Here is an 18,158-nt window from a genome sequence, read left to right on the forward strand (position 1 = left end):
GATGCCCTCGTTCACTCACACAGCTTCATTTTGAGGAGACAACAATTACTCACAAGATGCATCAGCTCATCTGGAAAAGGAAAACTCCTCCAATACTGATTATGGATCTCCAGCTGACCTATTAAAACCTGTTTATCACTAATATAACAGAATAGACGTGAGGGACAAATCAGCTTACATCCTCTCTAGGCTCAGGATGATATTGTGATACCAGCAACACGACTGTAGCTGAATACTTTTCCTGAATGAACAAAGATGCACTTGAAACAGAACATACGAAAATGGAAAGAAAGAAAGAAAGAAAGAAAGAAAAAGCTTTTTGGCTCAAGAAGTTTTAATGATTAATTTATTACCTAAATTGTGCACATGGGACAACTTGTGCAATACTACTTTTAAATGCTTTTTTACTAGTTTATGGATTTGGGATGATTGTGTTTGTGTTTGTGTATTCATTACTGTGCATTTTTCTATTTTTTATGTAGCAAAGCAAATTTCATTATACTTCTTGTGCAGTGACAATAAAGTCTATTCTATTCTACATGTAATTATATTATGAGTAAACTGTGGGCTTTTACCACTGTTCCATCAAAAATGTTACATACTGTGTAATAGCCTGGTATGTGAACTATACAGAGGCAGACCCAAAAAGTCTCCAGAGAGTCATAAGAGCTTAAAATAAATACTCACTGGACTCACCCTGTGCTCTGTAGAGGACATCCTCAGGACTCGCTGCCTCCACAAAGCCAACAACGTCCTGAAAGATGTGACCCACCTCTGTCATCACCTGTTCTCTCTGTTACCCTCTGGGAGGCGCTACAGAACACTCAAAGCAACAGAAACAAAACAAAAGAACCAACAAAAACGACAACAAGATAAAGCAAAAACCTATCAAAGTCATTTTTGTATGAACATTGAGTACAATCACAAACAATAAAAACAACACCATATATGAACACAGCCACACAAGAGGTTTAATTATTCAGATACAAAAAAGTGTTTGCATAATATTATAGTTTTTTAATGGGGTTTTTTTTGTCCTCAGGTCAATTTTGACCCATGAGGACAACAGTTATCTAAAAAATGAGGTATTATTTCATTTAAATGAGGCCTATATTGACCATCATTTCCAAATAAATAAGTTGGAATGAAGGTGGCTAAAAGGTCTAACATAGAATTGGGTGAAAATGTAAACTTTATAAACAGTCAAACCAAGGCGAAAAATGGCATAGTCGATGGGAAGGTCAAATAGGACTGTCATTTCTTTCATTTTTTTATCTGATGAATGTAGACTTTGGCTAAAATAATGAGCAAATTAATGACAAACTATTAGTTGCTGTAAAATTTAGCATTGTCTGAATATGAGTAACAACAAATCAAGTTCTGAGAGAGTAATGTCCTTCTTTAAAATGGTCTTTCAAATATGTGATCTGCACCTTTAATTCATGGTCTCACATCCTGTCTGTCAAACTCCAACAAATCACGTGACTCGTGACGTTTTGGGCGCATAGCGGAAGTGATCTCTGAGCCTCGGACAGGGGCAGACATGGCGTGTATGTCTGCAAGCAGAAGCAGCAGCTCAGGAAAAACAACAACAACAATGATTTCTTCTTTACTAAAACCAACACAGCAGCACCGCTCGTTGACGTACTGTTTATTTCTGGTGATTTATTTAACGTGGCTGCCTGTTTCTGCCAAACAAGGCAGCCTGAAAGAAGTGACCGACGGTAACTGGGAGGAGATCCTGGCCGGAGAGTGGATGATAGAGTTGTGAGTGATAATAATAATTACTTTAACTTGTGGTGGTGGGGGAGAAAGGAAAAACACATTAGGTCATATAGCAAGGGTGTGTTTACCTGTTAATGTTATGTCTAGTTTAATCCTAGCCACCTGTATTTAGTGTTAATTAGCTTAGCTTAGCCACAGAGCTACTACACCAGCTGCTAATCAGGTCATCTGTGCTTTCTTAGCTGTGTTTATCTGCAAGTGATTCTGCATTTTTGTCTTGTCAAAACTCACTTCTCTCTTTCTCTTTCTCTCTCCGTCTTTCTCTCTCTCTCTTTCTCCCCCTCCCTCTCTTTCTCTCTCTCTCCCCCTCCCTCTCTTTCTCTCTCTCTCTCTCTCTCCCTCTCTCAGCTATGCTCCGTGGTGTCCAGCCTGCCAGCAGCTGCAGTCGGTGTGGAAGGAGTTTGCAGACTGGGGGGAGGACATGGGGGTCAACATAGCCAAAGTGGACGTGACAGAGCAACCTGGTAGGCCTGAATGAATGACCTCCACCACAGTCAGCTGCCTGTTTTACAATCCCTGACGTCTATATTTAATGACAAATCAACAGCTATTAAACCAGTGGATCCCAATCTTTTAAGGCTCGTGCTCCCCTTTAATATCAAGCAAAGCTCACTTAGTACCCCTCCTCATATGTTGCATTGATTACCAGTTAAGTTATTGGTTATTGTCTTGGTTCATTTTGCCCTTAAAATGTTAGAAAATAAGGAGAAATATCTGTGACGTCTTCGAAGGTCTGGTTTTGTCTGACTACCAACATAAGTTATTCAGTTTATCATCATGTAAGACTAAGAAAAGCAACAAAATCATCATATCTGAGAAGCTCAAAATAGCGTATGTATCGCATTTTTGCTTAAAAATGCAAAAAAAAATTATTTAATTATCAAAATAGTGTCTTCCAGAAATTATAAGAAAGCTTGACAAGAAAATCTCAATTAGTTGTGTAAATACTTAATTTACTTAAATTATATCTACAATATGCAAATATTATAATAATACATATAATAATAATAATAATAATAATAATAATAATTAATAATAGTTTAACTGCTAATACAAGATGTCTCTTACTTCACTTTAAAGTCTGTTCTCAGAGTTCACTTGAGGCTTCAGTTTTCCACATCACACTTGTTTATGTTGAATGTCGGATCAGGATTGGCTTCCAAACTATTTGTGATGTCACAAATCCGGCACGCAGGCCCGAATCTTAAAATTGGATTTTCAATTAGCTCGGAGAGAAGCTTCCCACATTCAGCAGATGAAAGTGAAAACAGACTCTGAGTGTCAAACTCTGCATTCGACTGTTGGAGCAAGAACAAAAACATATTTTTGAGTGGAGGAGGACTTTAAATAGAAAATAGAATTACACCCAAAAAAAAAGGTTAAAAAGTTACAGTGCAGAATATGATTTAATACAAGGCAGCTGCAAACAGAAAAGTCGTTGATTTAAAAGAAGTGAGAGCTGCAGCGGACCTCAAACATGTGGAGAATAGACACTGAAACTGCTGACCTGATATCTGCCACATTTACAAACTTTTATAGCATTAAATTCCCTCTTTGTGTTTCCTGGTTGAGCTGAGTTTAAAGTATAGAACCAAAAAGAGGAACTTTGGCTCTAAGAAGACTGTAACATTAAACATTAAACCATTTGGACGACTGAAGCTTCAGGTTAACTTTACTGTTAAACACATTTTTGCACAGAAGGAGGACTGAATTGTCTCCTCCATCATTTACATTATAAGTGCATTATGAAGGGATCTTCTAATGGTCAGTATGAACAGGAGGAATGATTACAGCAAGTTCATTATTTCCTTTATTAATTGATTAGTTGAAATGTTGCTGTTTCCTGAAGTCTGTGGTCTGTGGTCAGATATTATTTGAGCCCATCTACTAAAGTCAATGTCTGAAACTCTGCACAGTTAAGTTAAGAGTCAAATGTTGCTTCCTGCTCACTGTCCGCTCCTCCCTCTTTAAGGTCTGAGTGGGCGATTCATCATCACCTCACTTCCTACTATTTACCAGTAAGTGCAAAGTTATCTTGTGGTTTTTATTGCTTCCTCTTAAATGTGACTTCTTGTGGTGTGTGTAGTACTTCTGTATCTGTAAAAATATATAGAGGTTTAACTCTATACTGTTGTGTGTTCTTAGTTTAGGCCCTTATTTTAACTGTGAAGTCTGTAAAGTGTCACACTATCACTTTAAAAACATATGTTATTATGAATATATTGTGACTTACTTAATTATTTAACTATTTGGGGAAAATATTTAACTATATGACCTGGAACAGCAAAATAGTTTGAGTACAGGGCTGCAAACTAATGATTACCTTTCATTATTATCTGTTTATTCTGATTAACTATGTCATCTACAAAATATGAAGGAATGGTTAAAAAGCAGATCACAAGGTTTTTTCTGAACTATCCCCAAAAATAATTAAATTAGTGATTACATTTTATAAAAGTGTAAAACTGAGGAAAGCAGCAAATCTTCCATTTTGAAATATTTGCATGTTTCTTTGATAAATTACTTAAATGTTTAATTGATTCTTGAAAAAAATGATTTGATTAAACATTTTATCATATTTCAGTCCTGACTGTAAATGAAAGACAGTCTTACCTCATCTAACAGTTACCAGTAACAGAAAAAAATCGAAAGTCAATGTGGTGAAACAGGACGCTGAGTAATAATAACCACCAGCTGCTGTTTAGACAAATGTAATGTTGTTTTTTCGGGGTAGTTTTCGTTGAAGTTTGAAGTTGAGTTTGAACTTCAATACTACTTTAAACATACTTTAATACTGACTTTAATACGATGCATAAGCTGCATAGGTTTAACATAATGCATTGAAACTAAATAGAGAACATGTATTTATATTGAGTATTTTGGCATTTTTACTTTATCTAATTTAAATATGATTTGTTTTATCTTGCTTTTTTTCCTACACTAAAATAGTTTTTACTCATTAAATAGTTTTTATTTGTTCTCTTTTTATGACGTACTTATTTTATAATTTGTGTATTTTTCTGCCTTTAATTGGTCAGGGAGGGTATATAAGAGACAGATGGGTGAAATAAGGCCTATGACATGCTTTGTCTTCTTACTTTGTAGCTTGGATTTTGAAAATAAAGTTTATTATTATTATTATTATTATTATTATTATTATTATTATTATTATTACCATTATGATATTACTCATTTTGCCTTCTTATCCTGCCGGTCATGAGATATTGGTCCTCTCTGTCAGGGTCTCTGCTGCTGTACATGTGTTGGTTGTGTGTCAGTCTAAGAGAAACCATGACTCTACATCTATGTGTGTTTTCAGCTGTAAGGATGGCGTCTTCCGAAAGTACCAGGGAGCTCGCACTAAAGACGACTTCCTGAGCTTTGTCGACGAGCAGAAATGGAAAGCAGTAGAACCTATTTCCTCGTGGTTTGGGCCGTCTTCATTTCTGTGAGTTCACAGCTTTATACAATTACGATGATGATAATACAGTTTGATGACGAGGTTACATAAGGCTGTTTCTCCTCTGTTCTACCAGCTGTTTGATATTATACTTCACTGTAAAGTGGTTATTGTGAAATGTGTTTGGACCAGTATCAGCCAGTCCTGAGGTCTTTAGCCCTTTTTTCAGCTTTCAGCAGAGAAAACTAAAATGAATTGTTGATCCTGCGTCACCGTTTTCTCCTCTTTGCTTTGAAATAACATCACAAAAAAGCATCACATGCCTGACCTGTTAGCCCTGTTAGCTCTATTTTTAGCGTCTTTCTGTTAGTTTAAAAATCACACTGACAAACACCCCTCCTTCCTCCCCTCCCTGCTTCCCTGCTTGTTAAATTTGAATGTTTAAGCTTTAAGCTTTGTAGTGATGTTACAGTTTTGATAAATCCTTATTGAATTACATGCTGGCATTTTTCCCTTTTCTTCTTTTTGGCAGAATGAATTCAATGTCTGCTTTGTTCAAGCTCTCCATGTTTATCCGGGTAAGTGAGGATTTCCCAGATCTTTTATGTATAGTAAAGTATTTATTTCATATAAGCCACTTAAAGAGGAATTTATGTCTCACTGATGCCTGATGGGAGATTACATGTGGAAATCAGAATATCTTTTATATGCAAAGTACAGCGGGGGTATTAAGAAGTCAGGATAAATGACTCCCACAATAAACAGAGAAAATAGTTATTTTACCTTTTTATATAGTGCAGAGAATATATACATTATAGGACAGAAAGCTGATCTTATAGGGGACACATCCAGCTGGTGGAGTTAATAATCCTCTCTAGTGTCTCACATTTTTATTTTTGATTATTTTTTGGTGGTTTAAAATACCAGGAAACCAAAATGCCTCCTCTCTTATGTAGATGACTTGTCATTTTCATTATTAAAGGATAAAACTGGCATTATTACATATTTTTCCGACTGTCAGCAAATATCCAAATGAAGAATATGTTGGTATTGTCGTGGAAAGATGTTCATTAAAAGTTCGTTCTTCTTCTTCTTATCATTATTATTATTATTATTATTATTATTATTATTTTTAATTATTATTATTTTTAACTAATCACATAGTTTTGTGCTAAAAGCTGCTTATATTTAGTTCATCTGTTGTATATTTGTGGCTTGGAGTTATTATAAACTGGAGAGACATAATTTAATATTTGAAATGTGGCCTAAAGGTGGCGCCAGAGAAGAGGTGAAGTTGTTAAGTTGCTTTCATTTGAGGGGATGATGGAGACAGATGAATGAAGACAAGGACAGAAAGATGTTTTTTTAAATATTGTACATTTTATAGAGTTTAACAAACCACAGTGTGTGAAAATATATTAGAGCTTTTTTATTGTGCTTTTATTTGCTTGTTATTTATCTTAAATGTTAATCGTGTATATCTTGTGTCCTCCAGCGTTGCCATAACTACATGACAGACAAACTGGGGATCCCTGTTTGGGGATCGTATGTGATCTTTGGCCTTGCAACGCTGTTCTCTGGTCTAGCGCTGGGACTGGTCAGTAACTTTTTTAATGAAACAGTGATGAAGGCGAGTTGAACGTGCATCAAACAGGAAGTGAGTGATGATTGTTGTCTTCTGTCTTTGCAGCTGCTGGTGTTCATCGCAGATTACGTCTTCCCTTCACGACGGTTTTCTTCTCATGACTACTACCAGAGTGAGTTTTCTGAGCTTTTCTTTCTTAACCCTCATGACGTCCTCCGGGGTCAAATTGATCCCGTCTCTTTTGACTGTTCCTTCCTTCCTTCCTTCCTTCCTTCCTTCCTTCCTTCCTCTTTCTTTAATTTTTCCTTCATTCTTCCCCTCCTTCCCTCTTTCTTTGCTCCCTCCTCCTTCCATACTTCTTTCCTCACTTTCTTCCTTCTTTCCTCTCTTCCTTCCTTCCTTCCTTCCTTTCTTCCTTCCTCCTTTCCTTCCTCCCTTCCTTCTCTCCTAACTTCCTTCCTCTTTTCCTCCCTCCCTCCTTACTCCTTTCCTTCCTCCTTCCTTCCTTCCTTCCTTCCTTCCTTGACCTGAGGACAACAGGAGGGTTAAAATACAAAATAAATTGACAGATATTGGTTTTCTTTGTGTCACTGATTCTTTCTTTTTTTTCGTGACTCTGCAGAGAAACAATCGATGGAGCAGGCGAGGTTAATCCAGAGACAGGAGGACGAGCACGAGGCCGACGGGGAGGAAGATGACGACGAAGAGGAGGAAGAGGAGGATCAGGACGACGTGTGGAGGAGGAGGAGAGGCTCCCCCGAGGGGCGCCCCGAACCAAAGGCACAAGGTTTCCCAGATGAAGCTTTGAGGAAGAGGGTGGTGGCCAACCGCGAGGCGGAGGAGGAAGAGGAAGAGGAGGACACTTAGAGCGTGGGTGTGGAGCGTCACATGGCTCCTACTCCTCTGAGAAGAGCGCCGTGAAGTCAGCGGAGTCGGAGGAGCTTTGGTCTCGAGCAGCAGTGTTTACAGCAGGGAGCCCTCCAGTAAATGCCCCCCAAACACCCTCCCTCCTCTTCCTCCTTTCTGCCTCCCTCCTCCTCCTCCTCCTCCTCTTCTTCCGGGCCTCCAAAAACACCTCGCTTCTTTTCTTCTCCTTCCCCTCCCTCCCTCGTTTTTTTTCAATCGGGAGCGCTTTAGACTCTCTCTCGGCCTGAGCAGCAGGCTCCACCTGGAAAAAAAAAAGCAAAACACTCCCGACACCTGTTTTCACTTCTGGAAACAAATTGCCTGGTTGAGGTTTGGATATGAAGTGGAGTAGAGCTGGATTTTTTGCAATGTTGTTTATGCTATGCATCTTTTTTGTTTGTTTGTTTTTTAATGTGTTTATTTTATGTTTCTCTGAATTATTATTATTATACCAAGCTTACGTTTTAAGATTTCTGTTGATTTTACTACTCAGCTAATGTAAACATACCCACAGGTTATTTTATGTCTCATATATTTTCCAAGTCCTGACAGTTCAACCTAAAACAAATAACAACTCACCATTCCACACTCAGTTTATAAAGGAGTAAAGGTGCAAAGAAGTGGCCCAAAAATATTTTAGAAACAATGGGGGGGGGCACAGAGGTTTAAATCTGAGCCCAGTCTGTGTAAAGTGTGCATGCTCTCAGCACAGGTACGTATGTTCTTTAACGTGGGGGCAGGAACCCTTTTTTATGGTATCTGTGCTTCGCTCAGCCGTCACTCCAAAAACTTTTGACCGAGCTGCAAAAACAAACCAGCTAGAAAACACTCGATAGATGCAGATTTTAAAAAATAGGAACAATTATATTCACCCTGAGATTAAAAGGTCTGGTGAATGCTGTTCTGTAGACGTTCCCCGTTAATGTATCATACAATCAAACAAGGGGATGTTTTTTTGTCTCTGATGTTTACTCGTGATTCTCTAATTATTAAAGGATGTTTACTTAAAGTGGGTCTACAGCGCTGTGTATGCATGCTGTGATTTAAAAGAAAAGGAGGAAAAAAATTAGGGACTCTTTCTATAAATATAAATTGTTTGATACACTTAGAGAGAGAGAGAGAGATGTGGCATATCCGTCCGAACTCTGCTCCGCTTCGTGGAACAGTACAAGGACCTGAACAAAGCGGTCTGCTCAACAAAGGGAGGCGAGAATCAGCCGACTGTAATCTTTTTATTTAAACGCTTTTAATTCGATTTTTTTTTTCTCTTTTGTTTGAAACTGTAAAAATTAAAAACGAACTTATGAAGTTGATTTATCTAAACGAGTGTTATTTTGTGTAGATTGGTTTTCTTATTGAAGTAATTTGAACAAAATGCGTTTATATATGCATCTATTTACCACGTTAACGACACTCTGAAGCACAGCCTGTTTCCATTTCAGTCTTGTAAGAACAAAAAAGGAGATGCGAATGTATGTGTGTTTGTGTGTGTGTGTGTGTGTGTGTGTGCGTGTCCAGTATTTTTAATACACATTTCACCGTGTTGGTTTTATGACTTGCCTAAAGTTTGATTTTTTTTTTTAAGCTTCTTTTTATTCCTAAATAAAAAAAAGCATAACTACTCATTTCGGTGATGATTGAAACAGGTTGTGAGGTTGTTGGTTTTTTTTACCCGACCACTATTTAAAGCTTGCAGCATTCACACTTTACTCTGAGCCGGCTGTGCTCCTTATTGTTTGAACTTCTCTTTCAATAAACTGTTAACTCTGACAAACTTTTCTTACTATTTGTGTTTCTGTCACTCAACTGAAAATGAAGCTCCACTATTTATATCTCAATGATACATAATAGAGCAGCTGGACACGAACACCTTGAAAGACAAGTATGAGAACTTTCTTCTGTAGAAACATCTGCCAAAAATAGTATAAAGGTGAGTAGAAGTAGTCAGATCCTTTACTCAAGTTAAAATACCAATACAACAATGTGGATTTCTACTCTAACGAGATAAAGGTTATTATTATTATTAGCAACATGTGCTTAACCACTTAATACACGCCCCTGTTTTTTATGCTGTTAGCCTAAACGACATGCCCAAGTTGTGAGCAGCACAGATCCCACATAGTTTGAGACTCAGAGATGTGTCTGGTATCATTGGAAAGGAAACACTCTCAGGATTCTTGTAAAAGTGTCTGTGTGATTCTGTGACTTACTGACAAAGAGTGGCAGAGGTTACAATGATGGGGTTGTTTACTCGCCCATAGGTTTGCCTTTACAATGACATGTGTACAGACATTCAGGGACCTCTCAGCAGGATATAGACACAATGAGGCCACATCCACAGGTCTTGGCTTCATGCAGTCCAAATTTGGAGTCAAAAGACCAAAAGATGAATTTTTCAGAATTATTTTTCAACAGGTATGTCTCAGGTCCTTTTTGGAGACTCCAAATGGACACTTGGTGACCACAGCTGTATAACCGCAATCAAACACATATAACTTCACATCCCCTTTGCCTGCAATCAAAATCTTGGTCTCTAATGAAAGCTGACGCCATATTATTATTATTATAATTATTATTATTATTATTATTATTACATATAACCATATTTTTTTGTTTGGCCATATCTATCTATCTATCTATCTGTTTATTTTGGTATAAGTCATATGTCAAGTCGAAGAAGAACCAACCGTGTACCAAAATGCCGAGTGCGTAATGATATATGGTTCAACTCTTTTACACACAGGGCGCACGCCGGTTACGCTTGGAGTTTGTTTATGGACAGCCAAACTAATAGCTTAGCGTCATACACCGTTGGAAACCTCTGACTATTGGCTAAAATGTTATCAACTTCATTTCACCGAATATTTCCATAGGCTAGAACAGCAGTCAATCAAAGCCATGTCGTCATTGTTGTCGGTCACATGTCCTCATTGGCTTTGGAGACATGTACTGCCTAATCCTAAACACCGATTGGCTTGTGTGTGGTGTCGTCAGAAGCAGAAGAGGCTCACGGTCGTAAACATCTAGTCACGTGTACTCTGAGATGGACGCGCAGGTCAGGAAATGACGTAAACGGACCGTATATGTTTTTTTATTTGTGTTATTACGTTACGTGTTGGACTAAATACATGGACATATTGAGGAAAGTATTTCGGTTTTATGGAAACGGATTTCATATTTCACAAGAATGGATACTTGGCGAGCTGAACAGAAAGTCCTGAGTCATAAGATGATCGTTGTGGATAAAGATAAGACTTTGAAGGTATGTAGGCATTATAGCTTTTCTTACTTAGCTCAGGGGCTAGCCGAGCTAATCGCTAATACTATTACGGCTGTGAGTAACCATATAAGTCGTGAGTGGTCTTGAATGAATCAGGACAATCGAAGCTTTCCAACGATGTACGGCATGAATATATATGTTTAAGGGTTGGTGTTTAAAACATCCAGAAGAACTTGTGGCTACCTCCTAACATCTGTCCCGTTCCGTAGACGGAACAGCGTGCGTTAAGTTTAAAGTGTCAAAGTGCTGTTCTGTGATGAAAAATGTCCTGTTATGTATTGCATTAAACATAAAAATCAAACTATAGTGGAATTAGTAACAACTCAGATACAAGGAGCTCCAAAAAGATACTTCTTCAATCTTCAACAATGAATTTTAAATTATAAATTCGTGTTTTGTTTTGTTTTGAATGTAAATCATCTGAAAAGTAAGAAGTATATGTAGTGAAGTATAACTAAGTAAAACCTAACTAAAAAAGAAAGCAGGTCTTTCCACTAGATGTCACTCTCACACTTGTTTTATTGTTTAGCTCATATAGCGACAAACAGCAGGCAGAAGCGACTGCTTTGATGAATCACATGTTGCTTTTCCTGTGACCTCTGACCCCACGTCCACCTCCATGTGATGCAACATTAACGCCACACTTTGGGGACTCAGAGACAGGAAATGCTCCCCGTGCCACTTTTAGGCATTTTTCCAGCAAATGTAAAACTACAGCTCACATTTCCTTTCATTTGCTCTCCTGGGCTTCCCATTTCAGTCCACCCTCTCGAGTGGTGTGACTCCCTCGGGATGAAGAGCAGATCTCTAATCAGTGCTGTCATTGCAGCTCGAGTAGCCTTCTGCACACGCTCTGTTTAGCGGAGGTTAATCTCTCCAGGGTGGGAGGGTGGGTGGTTGGGTGGAGGGGGACGGAGGGATTCCCCTGCTGTACTGCCCTGCTGTACTCTGCTGTACTGCCCTGCTGCAGGCATGCTCCAGTGCAGTGAGGTCGTGGAGTGTGCACATGTAGAAACACTCAGCAGATGTTTGATAAAAGCTGCCTGCGTGCACTGGCTTTGATTTATCAGGACATACACAGATTCCTCTGTGCTGGATGGGCAGGCCTTTGTTTCACTGCTCTGCTCAGTAAAATGAACGCAGATGGCAACACTGCTGGTTTAGTGGTTTCTGTTCTTGTTCATTTAGCTCCGGTCCATATGCTTTTCTATTGTCCTTGTTTTCACTTTACCAGCAAAAAGTTCTTCCACACAAGCTGCATAATGACACAATTAAGCCGTGTCGCCACATTTGTAGAGAACATTTTTAATAAGAGGGTTTAGGGTTAGGGTTAGTACCGTTCATGTACTTTCTTTTTTTTTTTTTTTGCTGCTGCAGATCTGTTTCAAGCCAGCTGGCACAAGTCCTGGATTTCATTATTCACCTGCACTCACCTCATTGTCTGTCTGTTTCCACATCAATCACATGTTGTTGTTCTGACTCTCAAAAGTGGAGCATTGCTTGTTGGTTGTGATCAGAGGAAGTGTGATAGATAGCAGATTCTGCAGAGCTTGTTTGTCCACATGTGTTTTATTCTTAAAGTCCTTCTCCTTCCTACAGTTTGATGTTTGAGCTTCACTGTGCAGAATGACGTATGTGCAGAGTTTGACACTAGAAAGGTGTAGGAAGAAGAAAAACACATTTTTAAGTGGAAAGTGCCTTTAGGGCAATTGATTTTTATCTTTTAATCCCCTTTCAAGTCTCCCTCTACTAAAAACATGTTTTTCTTATTGTAATGAAGAAGTTTTGTGGAAAAAACTATGAGACAGAAATTATTATTCAAAAAGTGTTTGGAGGGGACCTTTAACTATTAGCAGCTTGCTGGTTGGTTACAAACTCATACTGTGAAGCCAAACATTATATGAAACTTCATTTTAAATTCCAGTGGTGACTTAAAGTGTCTGGAGTGAAAGTGTGAATAAAATGATTAACACAATATCTACAATATCTAATGCAAATGGACAAGTGCAACCATTAAAACATAAAATCTTGGGTTTGAATATGCACTCAGCTTGAGCTTTAAGAGGATAACATTTATAATATAAGATATATGATATGAAACAAAAGGGGGAAACTGTCTGTTAAGGAGTTAAATCTACTGTGTTGATATGATGGGTGTCAAACACGAGCTGTTACCTCTTACTGAACCTCTGAGGAGGTAAAATAAGTGCAGGATAAAGATATCCAACAGAGACAGACAGAATGAGGGTGTGTGTGTGTGTGTGTGTGTGTGTGTGTGTGTGTGTGTGTGTGTGTGAGAGAGAGAGAGAGTGTGTGTGTGTGTGTGTGTGTGTGTGTGTGTGTGTGTGTGTGTGTGTGTGTGTGTGTGTGTGTGTGTGTGTGTGCAAATGTCCGTCTCTTTGTCAGATTTATTTGAGGCTCATGAGCCGTAGATATTTCACACAGAAGTGAAAGACAACCTCACTACAACGGTGTCTACGGAGGGTCTCGGGTGAGAATATCAGGTGTAAGTTCTGAGGTGGTCTTGAGAATCCGTCTATCATGGATGTTGTCTTCTTTATCTCCTCTCCTGTCATGGTGAGAGGAAGTCCACGGCCTCAACCTGAGTCACTTTTTCCACCTCAGTGGTGAGCAGCCGACCACAAACATAAACAGAAACTTTGGTGCTCTGGCTTCCCACGCTGCTCTCTGCTCAAAACTCATCTAATTTTTGCTATAAATCAATTTCATTTCCACTTTGGCAACTGCATTTTGTTTGGTTTTTGTTAATGATAATGGAAAAGTAATCCCACAAATGATGATGATCAACTTTTCCTGCTCAACCTGAAAGTTATTTTAATATGAGAATGGAGCGTCTCCTCAGTCGGCCTGTGCACAACAAAGTTAGAAGCATTTTTGGATTGAGGTCCTTTTTTTGAATTGAAATCCCCGGGCCAGAGTCCAGGAGGGTTTTTTTTTGCTTCAAACCACAAAAATCCATGAGAAAAACAAGGCAGTGTTATATGATCCTGCCTCTCTCGCTGAGCTACTGGACGCCAGCGAGGTGCGAGTGCAAGCGTTCAACAAGGCAGCACTTGTTCTCTGAGCGGCTGTGTCCCCTCAGTGTCCTCCGTGTGGTTAGCCCATTAAAATATGAGAAGATGAAGAGATTCAGATTCCTCTGTTTGGGCTTGTAATGATGATTTATTCATCACTCTGAAATGCAGAGGACGATAATCAGGAGACCAGGACAAAGGGATTGGTATTGTTTTAGCTTTTCCTTCCTTTCGGTCGACCTTCCTTCTTTTTAAAACTGAGTTTACAAAAAAAAAACATCCTCAGATATGGAGACGATCCTGCTGATAATCACAACTTAGAAACAAGCTTAAATCATTAAAACTTCAGCAGCTGTGAACATTTCCTCCAAAATACAGAATCAGATGAGGAGCTTTTTTTATGCACTGCAACTAAATTATGAAACCAATCACTCTGATTATCTAATTAAGGCTCCTTCAGTTTTTGTATATAGTTTGTTTCTTTAAAATCACTCCTTTTACAAAATTGTTCTGCCCACTCAAGTGCTTCTTTTTGGCAACTGATCAAAATTTGAGGACACACACACACACATGCACACACACACAAGCGAGGTCATTACATTGATTTAAATTAATTTCCTGCAGACTTACCTTAAGCCTTACCATAAACACTAACATCCTAACTTTAACTGTGCTGCACACTTAAACCTGTTGTTTTAAGCTGTAAACTAAATTATATGACTGTACTGTGATGAAATTCATCAATGCAAGTTTATAAAAGTCAACATTTCATGGGTTGAAAATGGCTTAACACATTTCGCCTTGTTTTAAGTCAGGCACTAATCTTGTCTACGTCATGAAATACGTCCCATGTCATAAACATGTATGTAGCCAGGAGGTCACGACCCCTACGTTTGTTGCCCTGCAGTCCTTTTGCGGTATTTTTAAAAATATGCTCGGAGGAACACAGCTGGTGGAATTTGGATGTGTAGTTACTCTTTAACTTTAGCTTTATTATTCACCCTAAAATGTGATGATTTATGTTTTGAGGACTCAAATGCTAAAGTAAACTTTTGTCTTCATATCTGTGGTACTTGGTTTATGTGAATTTACAGTAGATGATTTGTAGTGAATTTATATTAAAAACTAAACATTCTTAAAAAAAATTGGCAGCTTTTATATTTATCAGTGTTCAAATGTAAAAAAGCGTTATTTTTGTTTTTCAAACCTGATTTTATGATATCTAAAGTTATCTTTTTTGATTTGGCCTTCTTTTTTTGACAAATTACTAAAATATGAATCAATTAAATATGCCCTCCCATCGAAAACATGTCAAACTGTGCACGATGATCCAAACTCATGCAGACTAAATTGCATAATATCTTGATTTGAAGATTCACGTTTTATATAAAAAACTGTTATGCGAGGAAGAAATGTTTATATTAAACTCTCTAAACATTCATTCTTAACTAATTTTACAACTTTGGGAACTTATTTAGCTTTTTGTGATTTTCTGTTATTAATACACTGTTATGATGTCAAACATGGTCAGAGATCAGTAACTTGATGTGAACGTATCTATTCACATATTTCGGTGTGGATTTGGGGTCAAATAGTTCTGTATGTATTTGAGAAGTTTGTATTTAAAGTAAAGGACCAGAAAAAGAAGTGAAAACTGTTTATGAAGCCTCCGGAGCTGTATGAAACTTCCTGAAGCTGGCCAATCAGAGCAGAGCGGGCTTGAGACAGGAGCTAAAACGGCCTATTTCAGACAGAGGCTGAACTGAAGATCTGCATAAACAGTCAGTATAAGATAAATCAGAGTCCTTGAACTGTAAATAAAGCAAAGATATTGCAGTTGAGCCCCAGAATAGATATATAGACGTGGGAATGTGCATCTTTAAAATCACTTTTTTACCTTTATGACTGAATCTGTGCACTTGAAGCCCGGTCGTCATATTGCTGCTTGCAGCCGTAACACCTCCAGTCCAGCTCTGCTTCAACTGTACAGCACAAAGTCACAAAGTCTGACTGTTTTAGTGACTAATTGTTTCTCCTCTATGATTAGAGTCCACCAAAATGATTTTTTTCTTCCACAAACACTGCTCTCTGCCCACCCATATTTACATCTCAGAGTGTGTCACTTCCTTTCAGGCGAGATAATTACATGGTGGCTCAAACCAAAATGAAAAAAAGGAGATACAAAGGTTTGTTGTTGTGTCTCTCCGGCAGTCTACTGCAGGTATATTTTCAGAAAACCATCATGGTTACGCCAGAAAGAAAACCCTGCCCTTGTCTGCCTTCGCCTGGATGCAAAGGTTTTCCTTCACTGTATGCAGGATACTAAAATTAGCAGCACATGCGCCCCGCAGCATAAACACAGGAAAATATACCAGCTAAGGCATGCAACGTGCCGGCCAGTCCAGCGCCAGGACTGAAGCAGAGCAAGAACCCAGAAAAAACACGCTGAAGGCAATTAAAAGAAATAATAAATGAAATTGACTCACAGCTTTTTGACTTACGTACGAAGGAAATTCCACTTAATTGCAGCTCCTGAAAGGGTTTTCCTCTGGCCTTATAAAACCTCCTGATAAGTCGTGTTCAAGCCAACATTGAATGGAAGATAAATGATAACAGCATGTATAAAGCTGTGGTTCAAAAAATACAATGAAAAAAGGGGACAGAACATGCCAATAAAGCATCAGCTATAAAAAAAGAGGAAAGACTTTCACATCTGGCTCTACTCAGCACAAAACTTAAATGTTTATCTCAGTGCTGAGGTGCCGATGCTCTCATTTATATGTCTTCTGGTTTGCGTCAGTGTTAAAACACAAATTCTCTCGTCAGGAGGAGGTTCATGTTTAAAGTTTTAAACCGAAGTCAATGACCGTTGCAGTGGTTTCCATGGATGCTGAAGGTTTGTTGTGGTGTGCGGCACCTGATGCGAAACACACATCTGGCCCTCTCGGTTCGTTCAAAAGTTCCTAAACTAACACAACACACCCCGAGTTTATACACGATCATAGGTCAGCAGAGTGAGGAGCATTTGGCTGTGAGTTTGGGAGTGGGTGTGTGTTTAGTCATCTGAATTCCTTTCTCATACTTCCATGTGGAGGGAAAAAAAACTTTTGTGCATCTTTAATCTTTTCTCATGAGCTGGACAAAAGGAAAAAAGTGAGAGGTGGGATGTTGAAAACCATCTTTGGTAAACTTCCTGCTTACTAACCTTTTGTGTTTCTAACCGCTATCAGACCAGATCATCTGAGACGATAAGCTCCTGTGTCACTGGAGTCGATTCAAAAGCGAATCTGTATTTTCTCTCTATGCACCCTGGGCTTGGAAACATGTTTTGAGATTAACTTTGTCTGGAAACACTTTCAGAGGAATGCAATTGTTTCTCGTGTCTCTCAGGTCCTGTTTTGTTATTATATGGAATTGTTGGATATCAATGATGTGTGTTTATACTGTCTGTACAGTATGTAGCTTAGTGACCCTTTTTAAAAGCAGATGTATTTCATGAGGCTAAATAAAGGTTAATTTACAATTTAGCTGCAATTATTATCTCAATTCATTGTTTTTTAGTCTATAAAATGTTGTGATAAATTTCAGATGTTTAACCCACAGTCCCAAACCCAAATACATTCAGTTTACTATCATGTATTATTACCAAAGAACTTAAGCTAAGAAGCTAAAACTAGCAAATTACCAACGACTCTGCAGCTCCTCTCGGCTATATTGAGCATTTTAATGAGTTTTAGCTCACTGTTTAGTTGTCTGTCTGCAACTTTACTTTAGGTTTTTACTTACTTTTGGTTCACTAACAGTGCTCTCACGGTGTCGATTTCAGAGCTGTAAAACCCCACTGTAGCAACAAGAAGCAAACAGAAACAGTTAGCAACTAGCTGGTGAACACAGTGGAGCATTTAGCAGCTAAACAGTCAGACATTTCCCCCTGGAGTTGGTAGAGAGTAAAAACAGAGCAGAAAAAGAGAGTTAATATTGGACTTACCTTCACCAGGTGGACAGAAAATGGATGATAATGTTGCTCTATAACTGCTGGATGTGGAAATAAGCAGCCGTTAGCTAAGAAGTTGAACATATCAGCCTATATGGTGATGAGTGTTTCTTGTTTCTGCTGCCCCCAAAGGCCAAAAAAATATGATAATTCAGGTTTAAAATTTAAATGTA

At 38.4% G+C, this 18,158-nt stretch overlaps 1 protein-coding gene and 1 long non-coding RNA gene across 2 annotated transcripts; one reads left to right on the top strand and one right to left on the bottom strand.

Annotated features, from left to right (window-relative positions):
- Positions 1 to 1,532: 1,532 nt before the first annotated feature.
- On the top strand, positions 1,533 to 8,730 carry tmx1 (thioredoxin-related transmembrane protein 1). Its single transcript, XM_053336224.1, has 8 exons — positions 1,533 to 1,767; positions 2,134 to 2,249; positions 3,758 to 3,803; positions 5,105 to 5,233; positions 5,718 to 5,763; positions 6,681 to 6,782; positions 6,876 to 6,942; positions 7,393 to 8,730. The coding sequence occupies exons 1-8, from the start codon at positions 1,544 to 1,546 to the stop codon at positions 7,635 to 7,637; spliced, it is 975 nt and encodes a 324-aa protein (XP_053192199.1). The 5' UTR covers positions 1,533 to 1,543; the 3' UTR covers positions 7,638 to 8,730.
- LOC128375808 (uncharacterized) lies at positions 7,845 to 16,530 on the bottom strand. The gene is made up of 3 exons (XR_008323107.1): positions 16,478 to 16,530; positions 15,889 to 15,973; positions 7,845 to 7,938 (listed from the first exon to the last, which is right to left on the bottom strand). It is a non-coding gene; the product is annotated as an uncharacterized LOC128375808 (long non-coding RNA).
- Between the last annotated feature and the right edge of the window lie 1,628 nt (positions 16,531 to 18,158).

The sequence above is a fragment of the Scomber japonicus genome, chromosome 16, assembly GCF_027409825.1.
Source record: "Scomber japonicus isolate fScoJap1 chromosome 16, fScoJap1.pri, whole genome shotgun sequence".
NCBI classification, from domain to species: domain Eukaryota; kingdom Metazoa; phylum Chordata; class Actinopteri; order Scombriformes; family Scombridae; genus Scomber; species Scomber japonicus.

What these genes read in the sequence shown, in the direction of transcription:
- tmx1 (XM_053336224.1), top strand. Translation starts at nt 1,544, where the DNA reads ATGGCGTGTATGTCTGCAAGCAGAAGCAGCAGCTCAGGAAAAACAACA. An exon ending in TTTGGGCCGTCTTCATTTCT is followed by an intron (nt 5,234 to 5,717) that starts GTGAGTTCACAG and finishes TCTTTTTGGCAG; the next exon opens with AATGAATTCAATGTCTGCTT. An exon ending in CTGGTCTAGCGCTGGGACTG is followed by an intron (nt 6,783 to 6,875) that starts GTCAGTAACTTT and finishes CTGTCTTTGCAG; the next exon opens with CTGCTGGTGTTCATCGCAGA.